We start from the raw sequence: 16010 nt of genomic DNA, 5'->3' as shown, positions 1-16010 counted from the left end.
GCTGTCAAAAATAGACAAATCGTTACGTTCGTTTAATTTAAAGCTACAATGATGTGTTATTCAACAACTAAAATAGATCATGTACACAATTAAATTAATACCGCTCGGAGTGTGCCACTATTGTAGAAAGTTCAGCTCGTGTAATTAACTGATAAGGCCACTAGATGTCGCCATTACCCCATTAGATTACTATTACAAATCGAGTATTCGTTGCATAAAATAAATAGAAATGCGTGCACTGTAAACGGGTATTTTACTACCTTTGACAGAAATATGATAATATACATGTTAAATAAACCAAAATGCAATATATTAAATAGATGGTAATGCCTATATCACATGAGTATGACACTGCGTCATTTTTTATTTTTTTTTAAAACTAAACCGCGTTATTATTTTTTTCCAGGTAATGAGGTAAATCAAATCAGGGGAAAAAAAAGGAGGGACTGTGATTCTATAGTCGAGTTCCGTAAATAGCAAGCAGAGACCAGATACTGAACGATTGGATTTCAAAGTATTACACCGAAAGAACGAAGTAAAGTTAAGGAAACCCCGACAGTGTGTAAGAAAACTATCAAAACGATCTGTTTTATATTAAAACTGTCATAGTTGTGAAATCCAGTACCGGTTCTTTTGCATGGAAGCCAAACGCACAGTCCGTTTCGTTATAACGGTCTTATTTTGAAAGTACGTAACCGGAACTGGCGAGATTTATTGCTATGCTACCTTCTGCCCTTCTCCTCTTGTGAATGTGAATTTGACACGTCCGAGCCTGCGGAGAGGTTGTTTACAAGTTGTCGTAATCGTTGCTTAAACAGTTGTATGTATGTATTTGTTTACCACATATTTATTAACATGGGGACTAAATCGAGCCGCGTTGTGCTGAAGAGTCATGACGACGCTCGCCTATCAATAATAAACGTCTGCTAATAGTTAGCACTAGTCAGACAAACCCTCCCTAAAGAGAACTAAGCGTATATAACGAGTGATCATCATCGGATTTTCCTCCGATGAGCCAATCTCACCACGGGTAAGTACCAAAGGCGTCAAATAGCGCCCAGTTGAACGGGTTTTCAAGCAGCTGTCAAAAAAGACAGCTAGCTGGGCTAATGTTTAGACTTCAGTCACCTCTGCAGAAGAAGAGCAGACTGTACTATAATACTTCCCTTCCGTTCACCTGACTTCCCAGCACAATACATTCCTGCTGCACCCTGGTGCCATGTTACCACTTTCACTTGTCTGGAGAGGAAATAGGAGAGCAGCCTGCAAAAGACGCAGATGCGTGTGCATTAACCTAGTGCTTCCCAACAATTGTTTGAAGTCATCTGGTGCATCATTAAAAAAAAAAAAAAACTAAATCAGTGATAAAATGTCAAATGTATTATAGATCAGTGGTTTGAAAGTTTTTACTCCAAGTACCGCCTCAAAAATAGTACCACCGTCGTGACAAACATTAAAATAATTTAGCATATACTTAAATAATGATTCAATTAAAATATATTGCACATAAGTTAAATCAAAATGTTTACCTAAATAAGTGTTTGAAAACATCCATCCATCCATTTTCTGAGCCGCTTCTCCTCACAAGGGTCGCGGGCCTGCTGGAGCCTATCCCAGCTATCATCGGGCAGGAGGCGGGGTACACCCTGAACTGGTTGCCAGCCAATCGCAGGGCACATACAAACAAACAACCATTCGCACTCACATTCACACCTACGGGCAATTTAGAGTGTCCAATTAATGCATGTTTTGGGGATGTGGGAGGAAACCGGAGTGCCCGGAGAAAACGCACGCAGGCACATGGAGAACATGCAAACTCCACACAGGCGGGGTCGGGGATTGAACCCCGCTCCTCAGAACTGTGAGGCCGACACTCTAACCAGTCGTCCACCGTGCCGCCTGTTTGAAAACAAACACTTCGAAAATGGAAATGTTTTGTACTTAAAAGTTAAATACAACTAAATTGTACTAAACGGATGTACTGTAGAACAGTAACATCATGGAGTTTGATCATTTAATTCAGTTATTCTTAATCTACCACTAGAGGGAGCCTGTGTACTACAGTGTGAGAATTACTGTTATAGATCACGAAATTTCCGATTATAATAGATTTTTCTGACTTTAATAAAAAGGAAAAGACAATGACATTTTCGAAAGCTAGCTTTTCTTTTAGGATTCTTCCCCTTTTCTGGGACTCCAAAAAAAAATATGCACGTGACAAGCCTAAGGTCATAACAACAACATCCTGAAAACAAACAAGTTTTTATTTAAAAAAAATTACAGCATCAACTGTATCAACCTCCGCAGAATGGACAAAATAAATTTTCATTTTCTTTACTGTTGTTATTGTTGTTGTTGTGACTTTTGGCTTGTCCCGTCAGGCATCGACACCGCAAGCCACTCACATGATTTTTGCACAGTTTTTACGCCGAATGCCCTTCCCGACGTAACCAAACCATCCATTTTGTATCCGACAATTTGAAAATAAAAGTGTATCATTTAAACACAGTCTTGAATACAATTAATAAAACATTTTAAATGTTTGACAATTCAACATCAATGGATTAACAAAATATTCTCTGTCAGATTAATATGCCACAGCAAAACTGTCACTATACCTGTAATGAATAAATGCACTGATTTAAAAAAACTCAAGTCAAATCAATTGACTTTATCGATAAATCACTTAGTCGTAAAAGATCATTTATACTATACACAGCAATGTATATTATATTCCTGTGTCCTCCCACTTGAAAAATATATGCATGAAAGGTTAGATTGACACTGCAGGTCCAAGTGCCCAATTCCGAGTTGATGCCTGCGTCCAGTTTTTAAAAGTATTTCCATGTACATTCCAATTGACACATATTCATATGGCAGTGCTTCATAATACTTGTTTCAGAATAGTACCCTTATTTCCCTCAGTAAATTCATGGAGAACTATTTTGGCACCAGGCTGTGTACACTCCATGCACGCTTTGCAATCCACATCCACATTTGCATTGTTAATGAACGGTTATTCCTGACTTTCCATACCAAATTAGTATTGGGAGCCGACTTGCACATTTGCCAGGCAAATGGAGCTTCCATTCTCTCCCCTTCTTGACTGGTGCTTTGCTCTGGTTATAACAAAACCTGCAAACAGATTGTAATTCCTTTCTGTCAGACAAGTAGTTTCAACGTGTATTCCTTGTGTGTTTCATGATGCTGTGCAATGTTTATTTAAAAAACATTTTTTTTTAACCTATCCTCCTTTATTTACTGAAAATGTGTTTAGACAAAAGCAATTTAAGTTGTACTTTAACACCATCTAGCGAAAGCATGGTGTTGTCAGGTTTAATTCATTGATTGGGTTTTATCACCTGCGTTTGCATCTGTGTTGTTGCCCCATCCTTGAATACACCTCGTGCACTGGCAAAAGTGAAACTCAACGTGTGTTTCTGCTTCTCACCCGATGCAGCTACTAATAGACTGTGTAGTCAACTTTGCCGTTACAGTTTACCTGTATTTCCTAACAGTTATTGTGTGTAACTGCAAAAAGGTGAGTTTTATGACTTCATACCATTTGTGAAAAGTGCAAGTGCGCATATTTGTTTGCCTATGTTAGTTTGTGCTCGTGTGTTATTTAGGCCTAATACTATTGATGAGCCCCATGTGAAGGTGGTGTGTTTGTGTTGAATAATTTACCTACTGAATAGTCGTTATGTAACATGCGTTCATGATTGTGTACATGCTAAGAGCATGGTGTTGATGCTTTTTGATCCTCTGCATTTTTTAAGTGCTTTGCCGCCATCTTGTGGCATCCATTTGCAATTACTGTACAAACCCCTTTTAGGGTCTTGTCAGACACTCGCAGATTTTTGTTATTTGTGGCAGGGCTCCTGAGCTATCCCCTGCAAGTAGCAGGGGTTCACTGTATTGCAAAACCTGCACTTCGTCATCAAAAGGTATGACGGTCACATTGTCTTGACGTGTCAGTGGCATCTTATTTAAACTTGGGGAAGTTAAGATTGGGAAATTATATTGATTTCCTCATGACACTGTAAAAACGCGCACAGACGAACAAGTTGGAAAATTGATATTAAGTTATTAAACTGTTACTCGCCTGCTTTTACCAGTTGCCCTGCTAATATTGTTCCATAAGAAATGAGCTTTGAATTTTGTTCTAATGTCCCTTTGTATCGTACGTCATGAAAGTCTTCCAATACCGGTGTGGAGTTTTTGTTTTTTCTGGTTTGCTCTTAAAATGCATTTTTTTGGGGGGTGGAAAGTCATTTGTGGGCTTTTATCCAAAGGCTTTTTCCGATTTTTACCAGGCCATTTACTTCAGTGTCCACCCCCATCAAGCCCACATTGGCAACAAAAGCAGTCTCTCCCCAGACGTATGGCCCTACATCAATTCCATTGTCAGCAGTTGACTCACAGACATTGTCATGCCATCGTCTGGTTTAGCATAGCATATGTGATTTAAGGTGTAGCCATTGACCACACTTATTATCATTGTGCTAAGCATGCCTCATGCACTACAGTCAATTGGAAACGGCTCTCAGTTGAATATTTTCAATTGAAGTGGCTGCGAAAGCATTACTGCATGAGGAAATGAAATTAGATTTTGAGTTAGATTTAATTGCTGTGTTATGGAAGGGACTGGAACGGATTAATGACATTTCAGTTCTTTTTAATGGGGATAACTGATTTGCTATACTGTAGAAGTAAATTGAGTTAAAAGTTTGGTCACGGAATGAATTAAACTCATAAATCAAGCTACTACTGTGGTTAAAAATGTAAATATAAGAAATGTAATTTCATCATACACTAATAATTTCAAATTCATCTTCCAATATTACCCTTGAAAATAAACTGCATTGCATTCCTCCAACAATCCCGACTAAACCTAGTCAGTGCACAAAGTTCTTTGTCTCTCAGATGAGATGCATCATCTCAACATACTTCCTTGACACCAATTACAATCATTCTATTACCCAAGACATTGGCAACTTTTCAACAAAATTGGGTGTTATAGATAGAGCAGAAAAAAAGAATGGATTTTTCAACAAATAGCAGAGGATATATTCCACCTTCCGTGGGGAAAAAATAAGAACCACGAAGAGGCAAGGGTTCCCTATAGTAGGAGTTAAGAAACTATGACTTGTTTTGGCTTTTTCACCAGGGCATGCGGGTTACTTTCGAAAGAGGAAGATAAAAACTGTGAAAAACCTCACTGAATATTTGCATAACCGTCACATAAACCTTTGAATGAAAACAATCGTCAGCAAGATGATATCACCCCACAATGGCTGTACTTTCATGTTTACTTTAAATGTACTGTAATCGACCACGAACTTGCCACCATAATTTGATGTATCCAAGGCAGATAAGGCTCTGCTGAACTCATATAACGTTGTAATTCAATCAGGCGGACTCCACAATCGTGTGCACAGCTGCAGGCCTTTTGAGGTTAACACGATTCATTGTTTTTGATGGAGCTGTTTGATGCACACGTGCGGAGATGCTCTCCTTAAAGAGCGACTACAGCGTCCCTGCAGTTCTTTCTAAAGTAGCCTCCTGCTAAGATTTAGTAGCTTCAGGTATTGATGACCTTGACAGTGCAATTGCCTCCATCTGACCGAAAACAAGGGCAGAATCTGGAGTAGGCCTGCAAGTGATCGACATCGAAAGTTGCAGTTTTGTACCGTGCCTTCAGCCCTTATGAAAAATGGTCTTTCATTCCTATGAGCTGTTGACGGCACGTTACATAGTTTCCACAGGCTATTTTTACACACTTAAGCTATGCATATGTGGTGTACAATTCAAAGCATCGCGGCAGTGGTAAATATTGTATGAACAGCGGTTTGTTGGTCATGGAAATATCTTAATCATGATGCATATTTTTTTCCCCTCTAAATTTAGCTTAGTGTGTGACTATTTACTACTGTACTTTTAAAAAAGTATTTTGAGTGACCCATATCTCCATGATTAAAATTCATCTGACAAAATTACAGTTGCATTGACTTAACCAAACAAATGAAGGTGATGGACTTAAAGGAGACAAATAATGCATTTTTTTTCACAGTTTCAAAACGTTTCCAGGTGTTTATGACATGCTTTTGTCAGGCAGGGTAGAAACTATTTTCTTGGTTGTTTAATTTTACACTTGATGTGTGGGCAGGCACTCCAGAGACCCAACTATTTGTATACAAGTAATTCAAAAGTACATTTTCTCCTTTAAACATGTATTCATTGTGCTAACAAGGGGAGCGAAGAGGAGGAGCTGTGCACACATCTGGCTACGTGTCAAGACACAAACGAGTAATTAACGGGACATGTCTCAATCCTATCAGCTTTTATTTCTTTTTATTTTTTTATTTAGTTGTATTTCTTATTGGGGCTCACGAAGTCAACATTGATCATCAAGAAGACTTTACTGCACATAGTGTACAAAGTCTCATGCAGCGATCACTGCCTATGTACACTTATTGTATGTAATGTACACATTTATTCAGGTAAAATTTCTAATTTCTTGTGCAATACATTTTAATTGAATCATTATTCCAGCACAGTTTTCCCCCCCCTATATTTAAACGCATGGTTCAAATTGTGTGTTATGTTCCATTGGCTTATATTCATTTTTAGGTATAAAAACTTGGACGTAGAATGCTACTGAATTTTAATGTTGATCATAGTGGTAGTACTCGGAGAGTCGAGTATTTTTTAGGGGGTAGTTGGTGTCGAAAGTTTGAGAACCCTGGTCCAATGGCTTCAAAAGGAGCTCATCGTCGCAATATTTCTTGAGTGTCCACACATATAGAGATAAAGTTGGACGTTAAGGCTTGTGCACCACATACATAGTTAGATAAACACAAGAACATGTACATACGCACGCACGCACGCACGCACACACACACACACGCATACACACACACGTGTGGGGGGGAGCACTCTCTGCTTGTCTCCTGCAGACGCTGGCAGCCCTGCAGCACCAGCCTACATTTTATAGGAGGCGGGCAAAAAATATGGTGATGTCATCTCAATGTCTCTCTCTCTCTCTCTCTCTCTCTCTCGCTCTCTATCTATCTTTTCTTCCTTCCAGGGTCTGTGTTGTGAACATTATGGTGCTGTCTGCTGCCCGAGCGGCATGAGGTAGGTTGCCTGACTTTCTCTTGCACATGTGCATGCAGCGTTTATAGTCCTGCGGTTGATGCCAATCATCTGTTGTTTGCCAAAATCACCTTTAAAGAAGTAACCCCACAGTTTGTGTAGCATCGGTTGCTAACAAATGCTCATGTGAGTTAAATGAATTCATGATGTTTCGAGTCAAACACGTCACCCTGAGACCTTTACACTCTTCACCTTTTCACATTTAGAATACAAAGGGAGTACATTTCAAGGCGGAACGTGCCAACATCTGTCTGGGCACCTGTGTTTGCTCTCTCGCACTCTCTTCTGGTGTTATGTAAGAGGTATCGCGCTCTCTCCCTTGCACACACAGCAACATTCAAATCAGGCAGCGTGCGTCACAACACATTTTCACAGCACATCTCTGTAGTAGCTGTGGCCCCGGTCTAAATGTTCACAGTCACGGTTAAAAAGCCGCTGCATTGTTTCACCGCTAAGAGGATTTGAACATGCATTTGATGTCATCGCAGTCTCCTTGACTTGGGTTCAGTCCTTCAGTCCTTGTCATCTGGCTCATCAGCATTCCCATCCGCATGTCGCTCCGGCAGATCGGATAGCTGGAGAGCGTTGCTCTCGTAAGCATTGTGTGACTCGTGATATCACAAGGTGACAATCTGCTGGTGAAACATAAACGATTGATGCAGAATTAGTTGTCGTCACAGTCATCTGGAAGAACTGTCACACGGATATAATTTAAGGTAGAATCGCAGTGCGTCATGAAAGCCAGTAAAAAATCTATATATATTTCTTTGATGTGTAATTGATAATTACAGTGGGACCCCTTGTCATATTCCGGAAAGTGCCCAATAATTTGATTTACGATTGTTTCATCTTCTGCCGCTCTTCGCAAATAGTTTCTGTGTTGTCATAGGCAAATATCGTCACGTCTCTGCCAAATATCACACAAAAGTGATTGCTCAAAAGGGGTTTAGTTCTGCAGACATGTTGGCCAGTAAATCACTTTTGCCCTCTCCATTACCAACTGTCATTTCTTCTGTGTTGTCCCATGAAAATATACAAAAATGTGAGGAATGTACTAACTTTTGTGAGATACTGTATCTATTTTATTGTGTTTAAAAAAAAAAACAACAACAGCCATAATTTTATCATGTAGCTGTGGCTGAAAAGCAAAGTGTGGAGAGTCTTTCTGCCGGTCCCCTCTTTCTTGGCATCCGTTCGCGATTGTCCAGTTTCATCTAGTTCAGCCACATCACTCAGTGCCAAATTCCCATTAACCATTGAATCAATTAACATTCCCATCCCTAATGTCCCTCCCTTTTTCGGCGACATTTCATCCATATTCAAGTTGTATTGATTGATTCGTTGTCCCTAAAAGATGCTTTGGTTGACACTGTTGGCCTCTCATTGGTCTTGGCCCGCCTCACATGGTTGATTAATATTCTTACTTCCCTGACCTACATGGATTCTTGCATTTACGTCCCCTCAAGCACACACCAAACTGGGACAGTCACATGATTTAATTGGATCATGCAATGTAAATTGCCTCTTGCCCGCTTCTCTCGTTTTTTTTAACCCTCCTTTGACATAATAGACATTTTGGAGTAAAATAAGGTTTATCAAGCCTTCGATGTAGGCTCAGAGAGCCTGTGTTATTTTTCCCTACTCCCACCTGTGCGCCTGCCACTGTGTTCTGATTCATAGATTGATTACTGAAGCATCTGTCTTAGTGTGACAGGTCCTTGAGAGAGAGAAGGCCACATCAGCAATGTGTATGTGTGTTGGTGTTGCTGGATGACTGTCAGAACAGGTGACTTCTTCATTAGTCGACTGACTTAGTGACCGTTTTATTGCCGAGATGTCCTCCTGACTACCGTCTGACAATTTGCATCTTTATAACCATGGTAGCTGCATGGTGGTGGAGCGGTTAGCACATCTGCTGAGTCAGGAAGTTTGAATCTTTCTTCTGCCCACATTCCAACAACAAGCATGTGAGTTGAAGATTGAACATTGTACATTTGTGTGATTGTGAGTGTGAATGGTTGTTTGTCTACAATGTTACCTGCGATTGGCTGGTGACCAGGACAGGGTGTAGACAGTGTCTCGTTCCAGTTTACCTTTGATCATTTCATTTATTGCTTTATTCTGACTGGACAGTGCACATTAATGAACATGTTCAGAATATCCAGAGAACTCCAGAACGCAAGTGCAGGTCAGACACAGAATGAACAGGGACTTCCTCAGTCCAGTTGAGTAAGACAAGATTTCTAGCACAGTATAATATACTGTGGTGCCTTGAGATACACGTTTAATTAGTTCCGTGACCACGCTCATAAGTCAAGTCATTGTTCCCCATTGAAATGAATGGAAATCCCATTAATCCGTTCTAGTCTCCCCAAATCAAAAACATTTTTTGTAATGCAGTTTATAATTAGACAAAATAGCACTCTGTGTTCGTGCCATGGCTACCTAATAGTCAAACGGATATACATGGAGATAGTCACAGCTTTTCAGTAAGCCACGGTAAATTAGTTGATAATCATCCTAACGAGTTGATACTATTCCCTCCATCCACTTGCTGTACCGCTCCTTCTCATTGTTGGGAATGCTTTTACCATGACTTCACGTGGTTTTTCTTTCTTAGTAATGTATTCTTAGCTCGCTCCTATTTCTTAGAATGATTGGAATCACTATCTTAGTTTCACCACAGGCTACAAAGATGTGCTTGACCAAATAAATTGAGATTGCCCAGGAATGTTGTCAAAGGCAACAGAATAGTACTTCTATTATATCCGAGTTTGATTTAGAACCACAACCACAGTGTTTAAAAATAGTGGTATGTTTGGTTCAATCTACTACACTGATTTCCCTTTCACGTTCCCAGGGCCCAAAAGGTGTTACGTGACAAAGATACTAGTGACTAATAAAGTTACACCTGCTGTTAATCTTCCATTCACTTTGAAAGTAATTGGTCACATTTCAGCCAATTCTCCTTCCTAACAATGCTGGACACTGCTCAGATTTGTTTTTTCTTTTTTGACTGAGTATTGTTATGATGATGAATAACTTGCAAGGATCACATTTCTGTGGCACACGTCTTGTGGACCTCACTCGAGTACGCATCAAAGCCCACACACGAGCCAAATGTGTTGCACTTTAGGTGTCAAGTGAGCCCAGTCGACACCGATTGCCTGGTGTAACTAAACTCTGTCAGGCCCACTAAATGGGCTAAATGGCAACCACATGTAACCGTCCCTGGATAATAGACAAGGGTTAAAAACAACATGCCTCAAGGCTTCTATAGGGCACGAAGCTCAAGGCAAATGGGAAAAGTATTCTGAATTTCCGGGGAGAAACAGTTTACAAGGTTGGCAGATCTAAGAACTATTGAAGAGCTGAGTGAAGGAAATCTACACGTTGACAGTTGCTGCTGTAATCATTTCCTGCAGCATTAACCCTTTTGTATTGCCTCACTCTCCTGACAGATATGCACTTATCTGAGCAACAGTGACAGGCCCCCCCCCCCCCCCGGCTCAGATTGAATATGACCATGAAGTCTTCGTCTGAGTCCCAACAGGAGACCGAGACCACTTTGGTGAGTCGATACACAGACAGTATAATGCACGGTACGTGGTACACGGTAGCCACAGTCCCAAACTGACACCAAGTTGGAAGCTTTGCAAACTTTTCCAAGATAAGAAATTAGAACACTAAAGATTTGATTGAGGCTTTAGAAAAGTGTGGTGTCGATATACAGTATACCTGTGATGATAACTGAAATTGTCTAATGCCCATCCCAATACAGATACATGCTATACAATCTTATTATCCATCAAGTGCATATACTCTGTTAAAATGAGTGTTGACTGTGATGGTTTCCACTAACCATTCATTTATCAAATGTTGTGTCGCCGCTGTAGTTCTTCACTGATGAGACATTGTTTCCAGAAGTACATTTGATTAGCCTTAATGATTAAAGTGCTTTTACATGCCAGTCTCCCAAACAGTAAAACCGCCTGTATGCACGACATAATGCAGTTATACAGAGATGCAGGTTTATTTAATGGAAGCACAAATGATGATAAATTGAATGCGAGGTTGGAGCTGTTCACATTTTATTTTGGTTGCTCATGTCGTTGTTAAAACCTCTCTCACGGTCACATCCATATATTTGTTTTCGCAAAAAAAAAACAAAAAAAAACCACTAAGCAAATGTATGCTTTCACTATATTTCAATATTCCCATCTATATGTTCAAATATCCCATTTTGGGGGAGAACATTGTGCTCTTCCTGAGTCACTTACAGGGTTGGCCAGAGACTCGATCATGTTTTTTTTTTTTTCCAGACAAATATTTATAAAAGCACATAACTCACAATCTATATTAAGCACTTCCATAAAGTCTCTTATGTGACTGATGGGAGCTTCAGTCAGCACCAACGCAATAAAGTGCCACTTCCTTTCTTTCAACTCCCAGGTGAGGCATTCTGCCCTTTCATTTCATCTTCACCCTAATCCCCCTGTAGCTTTTTTTTTTCCCCAGTGAGTGGGAGTGCAATTATAATTGCAGATAGCCCGATAACATCGCTGCATCTCTCCCACAGGCCATCAAACAAAATGATACACAGTGGGATTATTGGGTTGCAGACCCAAAAGCCCTTTGCCCTTGCGTTGAGTTTCTCAGCGTGGCGTGAATAATTATGAATGCAGAGCCTCTTTTAGTGTCTGCACGATTAAGACACTAATGACGAATGGCTTCTGGAAGTCATATCGGCAATGAACTATTTCTATTGATTGCTAACCTTTTCAAGAATTTTATCAGACTGCCCAGGGATGCCGTGCACGATGATGTGTTATCACCTAATCACTCATTATGAGTCGCGGCAATGCCAACTGGTGCGAGATGAAGACTGTGGGACGTATTGTGTCAGTCCCTCGCTGTTTGCTTGATGGGCTCTTGGAAGAAAAAAAAGAGAGATGAAAGCCTCTGGGAATTATGCCAGGTTGTCTTCACACGCGGACATCCACAGTCAAGGGATGTGTCCAACCTCCACCGACAACGGCTGCTTTTGGTTGGCAGGCGTTTATTGGGGGTAAAACTATACTTATGCTGCAATTATTCAAATTCAACTTGAGTCAGAGAACGGAAGTATATTTCCTCATATGGTGCCTTCACCGTGCCCCAATTAATCGCGGGCCCATGAAAAATTAAGCACCACACCTCAGACAGATGCATTGTTTTTCAATCCAAGAAATGAAGCTAACCAGATGGGTTGGATTTACCTTTATTAAGACCGACACAATCCTCTGTCGTAGTAGACGTCTTGTACAAATCCTACTTAAGAAATAAATGCCGTACCCCTAATATGTGTCAGTCACTACAGTCGAGTAATTAAACAGCTCCCCGGCCACTATATGAAGAAATATGGTACAATTTATTGTGTTTTTTGTTGTTGTTGTTGTTGTTGTTGCTAAGGTACAATTGTAATTATCGCATGAATAGCATTTGGGATAATGTTCTTATTCATTAATACAACAGTTATTCATACTGGATGTCCATAAGACCAAAAAAACAAAACATAACCAAGAGCACACAGTGTGCGGTTTTCCTGCAAGTGGCGGGAATGTTCCTCCTCTGTAGCAGATAGATGTTTTCGCAATATTAGATGCTAAATAAATAATACAACCCCCAGCACGGCACAATTTAGTAATGCTGCTAATAAACAAACCGAATAGGCGTACAAAATAACAATACCATAGGTTAGCCTTACCCTAACCCCCCAACCAACCCCCAAATAAAACCTACCAATCTTCCTTTTAATAAAAAAGACACCTTTGAAATGAAACCCTTCCTCTAATTCTAGCTCAACCACTACAAATGAGATCTAAATGCCAGAGCGAGGCATAGACACTCTTTCTTCTCGGGAGCAAAAATGTCAGCTCGCCTGTCAGGAATAAGCTAGCCTCGGAAAAAAAGAAAGGTGAATATCAGCTTCAGGCGGGAGTGAGAAAAAACAAAGTTGCTTTTGCCTCTTTTGCTCGCAGAGCCAACGTGACAGCAATGTTTGTTGGGTCATATTGCTTCCACTAAGTAAACGAGTTGAAGTAAAGTGGAGGGCTGGGGGGTTAGGGAGATTTTTTGAAGTGCCTAAGCAGTCATTCCCTGAGAGAGTTAGGCTTTTATGCTGAGATGCTGGTTGAGCTCGAGACCAGTAATCACTACAACATGGATTTATTGACGCTGCCATGAGAAGGACAGGCACGAACATTGAGTCATTGGTACTAAAAACATGCATGTGTGTGTTCCCCTTAAAAAGGGAGCCATTATAGCCTCGCTTTTATCAAAAGACCCATGTGAAGCCTGTCAGGACAATTAAAAATACATTAAGCCCTGTCTTTACTGCTGTGTAGCGGCACGACAGCGCATATGGTGTGAGGTTAGATTGCATTGTGTATTATTGATCACTTAAGTTGGCTTCAGCCATCCTGAAGGTTGTCATTTACCAGGGACACGCCATCTTTTTGGAGCCTTAAATAGCGTCTGGGCGGGATTTGAAAATTTTAGTCACATAGCTATACTAAATTTTTCACACGGCCGTTTTTTCTTTCGTCTTTGCTGTATAAGTATACAGGTAAGTTTGAATTTAGAGTTGTGTTTCAGTGGTGTAGTGCCACGTTGTGGAGCAAAATGCTGGGTAGACCTGAGCTCTGCTGGAATTAGATGCAGTGCGATGAAGAGAAGAGGGAGAGAAGGTCCCTCTACTAAGTCCAGAGCGCAGAGAGAAAATAGGAGTTCAAACGCGCAAGCCGACAAGCATCATTTGGACAAAAATAGCTACTCGCCACTAGTCTACTAGCGAAGAAGACTGTCCAGCACAGCATTGTTCGATGTTGGATTTCCTTCCCCAGCAAAACCAAAACAACTGCCGCTGTGTAAAACTAAAAGATTTGATTTCAGAAACATTTTGCTGCAGGCAGCGCCATCTCCTTTAAAGCCAATCACGAGCCCATACATATTTACACCATCACAAACTCGTCACGCAGTAAAAGAGAAACCCGATTAAAGTCTTGATTCCTTTTTTCAGACGTCAGCTATTTGAAGATGAGCTACAACCCTGCGCTGCTCACTGATAAACTGCTGAGAGACAGATTCTCGCATGCCATTAACTGTATTTTTGGGTGATTCATTGAGTGTTCATTTTATTTAGTCAACAACCTATCTTTAGCTGCATATTCTGTGTCATATGTGTTAAACAGTGAGTTAGGTTGGTGAACGTGAACACTGGCAGAGGAGAGTGCATTATTGGTTCCATGATAACCGCCGCTGGGTGGTCGCCCGCGTGTCTTTCTGTAGGCTGATGTTGGTCGCTTTGGTTTATTGGTGCAGAAGGGCGTCAGTCAACATCAGCACTAGGGGCTGTCCCTAAGGACGCATAAGCGCTCCAATAACTGCCCAGATACACGAGACAAGGTCCCGATTGTGGCTTCCACTTCAGCCTTTTATAAAACGCCCACTTCCTTGTTTGCGCGGTCGTGCGGCGCTCTGATGATTTGTATGATGTTTTTGTCTCCCCTTGTAAAAAAGGAGACGTGCGGTCAAAGGTTGGTTTGTGATGTAATATAGAATCCAATTAAAGAGAAGTACGGCAACAGAGAGCGGTTGCACTAAAAGCGTAAGAAGAAGGAGGGGTGAGGCAACAAATATACTCGGGACGATGTTTAGTGAAGGAAAGGGGGAATAAATGAGTGAGGCTCCCTGCCTTGTCTCCTTCCTTCAGTTGAAGACGGCTGTGAGCTCGGTCGTGGCACGCCGCAGCAGCAACAGCAAGCTCACCTCCCTCCACACGGTATGCATTTCCTTTATCTGCCTCCTGCGAGGGGGCCGTAAACAAAGTGACAAAAAGGAAACAGTAGGCGCTCTTGAGAGATGCATGACTGATGCTGTGTATTTTTGTAGAGTTGTAGTCTGCTGTGAGACATTATGTCTTGTGTTATTAGGCTCCGCACTTGAAATATTGTTGCATGGTTTTAGTCGCTCATTTTGTGAACGGCAGCTTTTAATACTTGCTTCGGTCGACAACCACGTGCATGTGCAGGGATTCCGCTGCTGCAATAAATCTACCCCATAAAGGCAATTGGCAGAAGGGACGTTTGTTAGGTCGCTTGACAGCTGAGGAACCATTCATCAACAGTACAGGTTTTAAAGAGGCAGACCCAGACACCTTCTTCCTATCAGGACCCAAAACTATTTTAAGAAGCACAATACTTGAATATTGTGTTTGATGTTACAGACGGCAGTTTCGAAGCCTTTTCCAGGAGGACCTAGTAGAATTGTATTACATTAAATAGCCCGCCTCTACAGGCAGGGAGAGGACAGAAAACGTGCCCCTTTATTGCACTCTCCCCAAGTCCCATGAGGCTTTCGGGTTCAATGAAACAAAAACACTCTTGTTGTGTGTTAAGTTAGAAAAAGCTGTGTTTACGAATAGGCTTAGTAACATTGTATGCTTTTAGGGCTGTTATGATGTCATGCGCTTTGATTTGGTGCATTTTGGGTTGTCCTCAACTGCTTGCTTACCGCTGAACTCAAAAGGAGATATATTTTGCATTTTCTTTCACAATTTAAAACAGTTCCCAGGTGTCTTTAGAAAAGTTTTTTTTTTTTTTTTTTATATTCTTTGGATAAAGCATCCCTAACATCCACTTTTCACACTGATTGACATCATGAGCCCGCTATTCTATTTGGCCAATGGGATTGTTACCATGACGTCCGGGGGTGAATCTAGGGCAGTGATTCCCAACCTTCATTGAGCCAATGTAGATATTTTACATGTGGAAAATCTCACGTCACACCAACAAACAAAAATGAGATTAAAA

At 40.9% G+C, this 16010-nt stretch overlaps 1 protein-coding gene across 11 annotated transcripts in view; it reads left to right on the top strand.

Moving 5' to 3' along the window:
- Nucleotides 1-724: 724 nt before the first annotated feature.
- Nucleotides 725-16010, top strand: part of osbpl8 (oxysterol binding protein-like 8) — a 46218-nt gene continuing 30932 nt past the window's right edge. For 5 of the 11 annotated variants that reach the window (XM_061762796.1, XM_061762795.1, XM_061762793.1 and 2 more), the window contains exons 1-3: nucleotides 725-1030; nucleotides 7091-7140; nucleotides 10620-10729. Coding sequence is in view for 6 of the 11 variants with exons in the window: in XM_061762790.1 (XP_061618774.1) it covers nucleotides 10679-10729 (51 nt within the window). In the remaining 5 variants the exon portion in view is untranslated. Of the gene's footprint in view, nucleotides 1031-7090; nucleotides 7141-10619; nucleotides 10730-10786; nucleotides 14981-16010 lie in introns of those variants that run through there. The other 6 variants (XM_061762794.1, XM_061762792.1, XM_061762788.1 and 3 more) reach the window with 2 other exon arrangements.

Source organism: Phyllopteryx taeniolatus, chromosome 22, assembly GCF_024500385.1.
Source record: "Phyllopteryx taeniolatus isolate TA_2022b chromosome 22, UOR_Ptae_1.2, whole genome shotgun sequence".
Lineage (NCBI taxonomy): Eukaryota > Metazoa > Chordata > Actinopteri > Syngnathiformes > Syngnathidae > Phyllopteryx > Phyllopteryx taeniolatus.
Note: the sequence above shows the minus strand (reverse complement) of the source record. Positions and strands in the feature narration are given on the sequence as shown.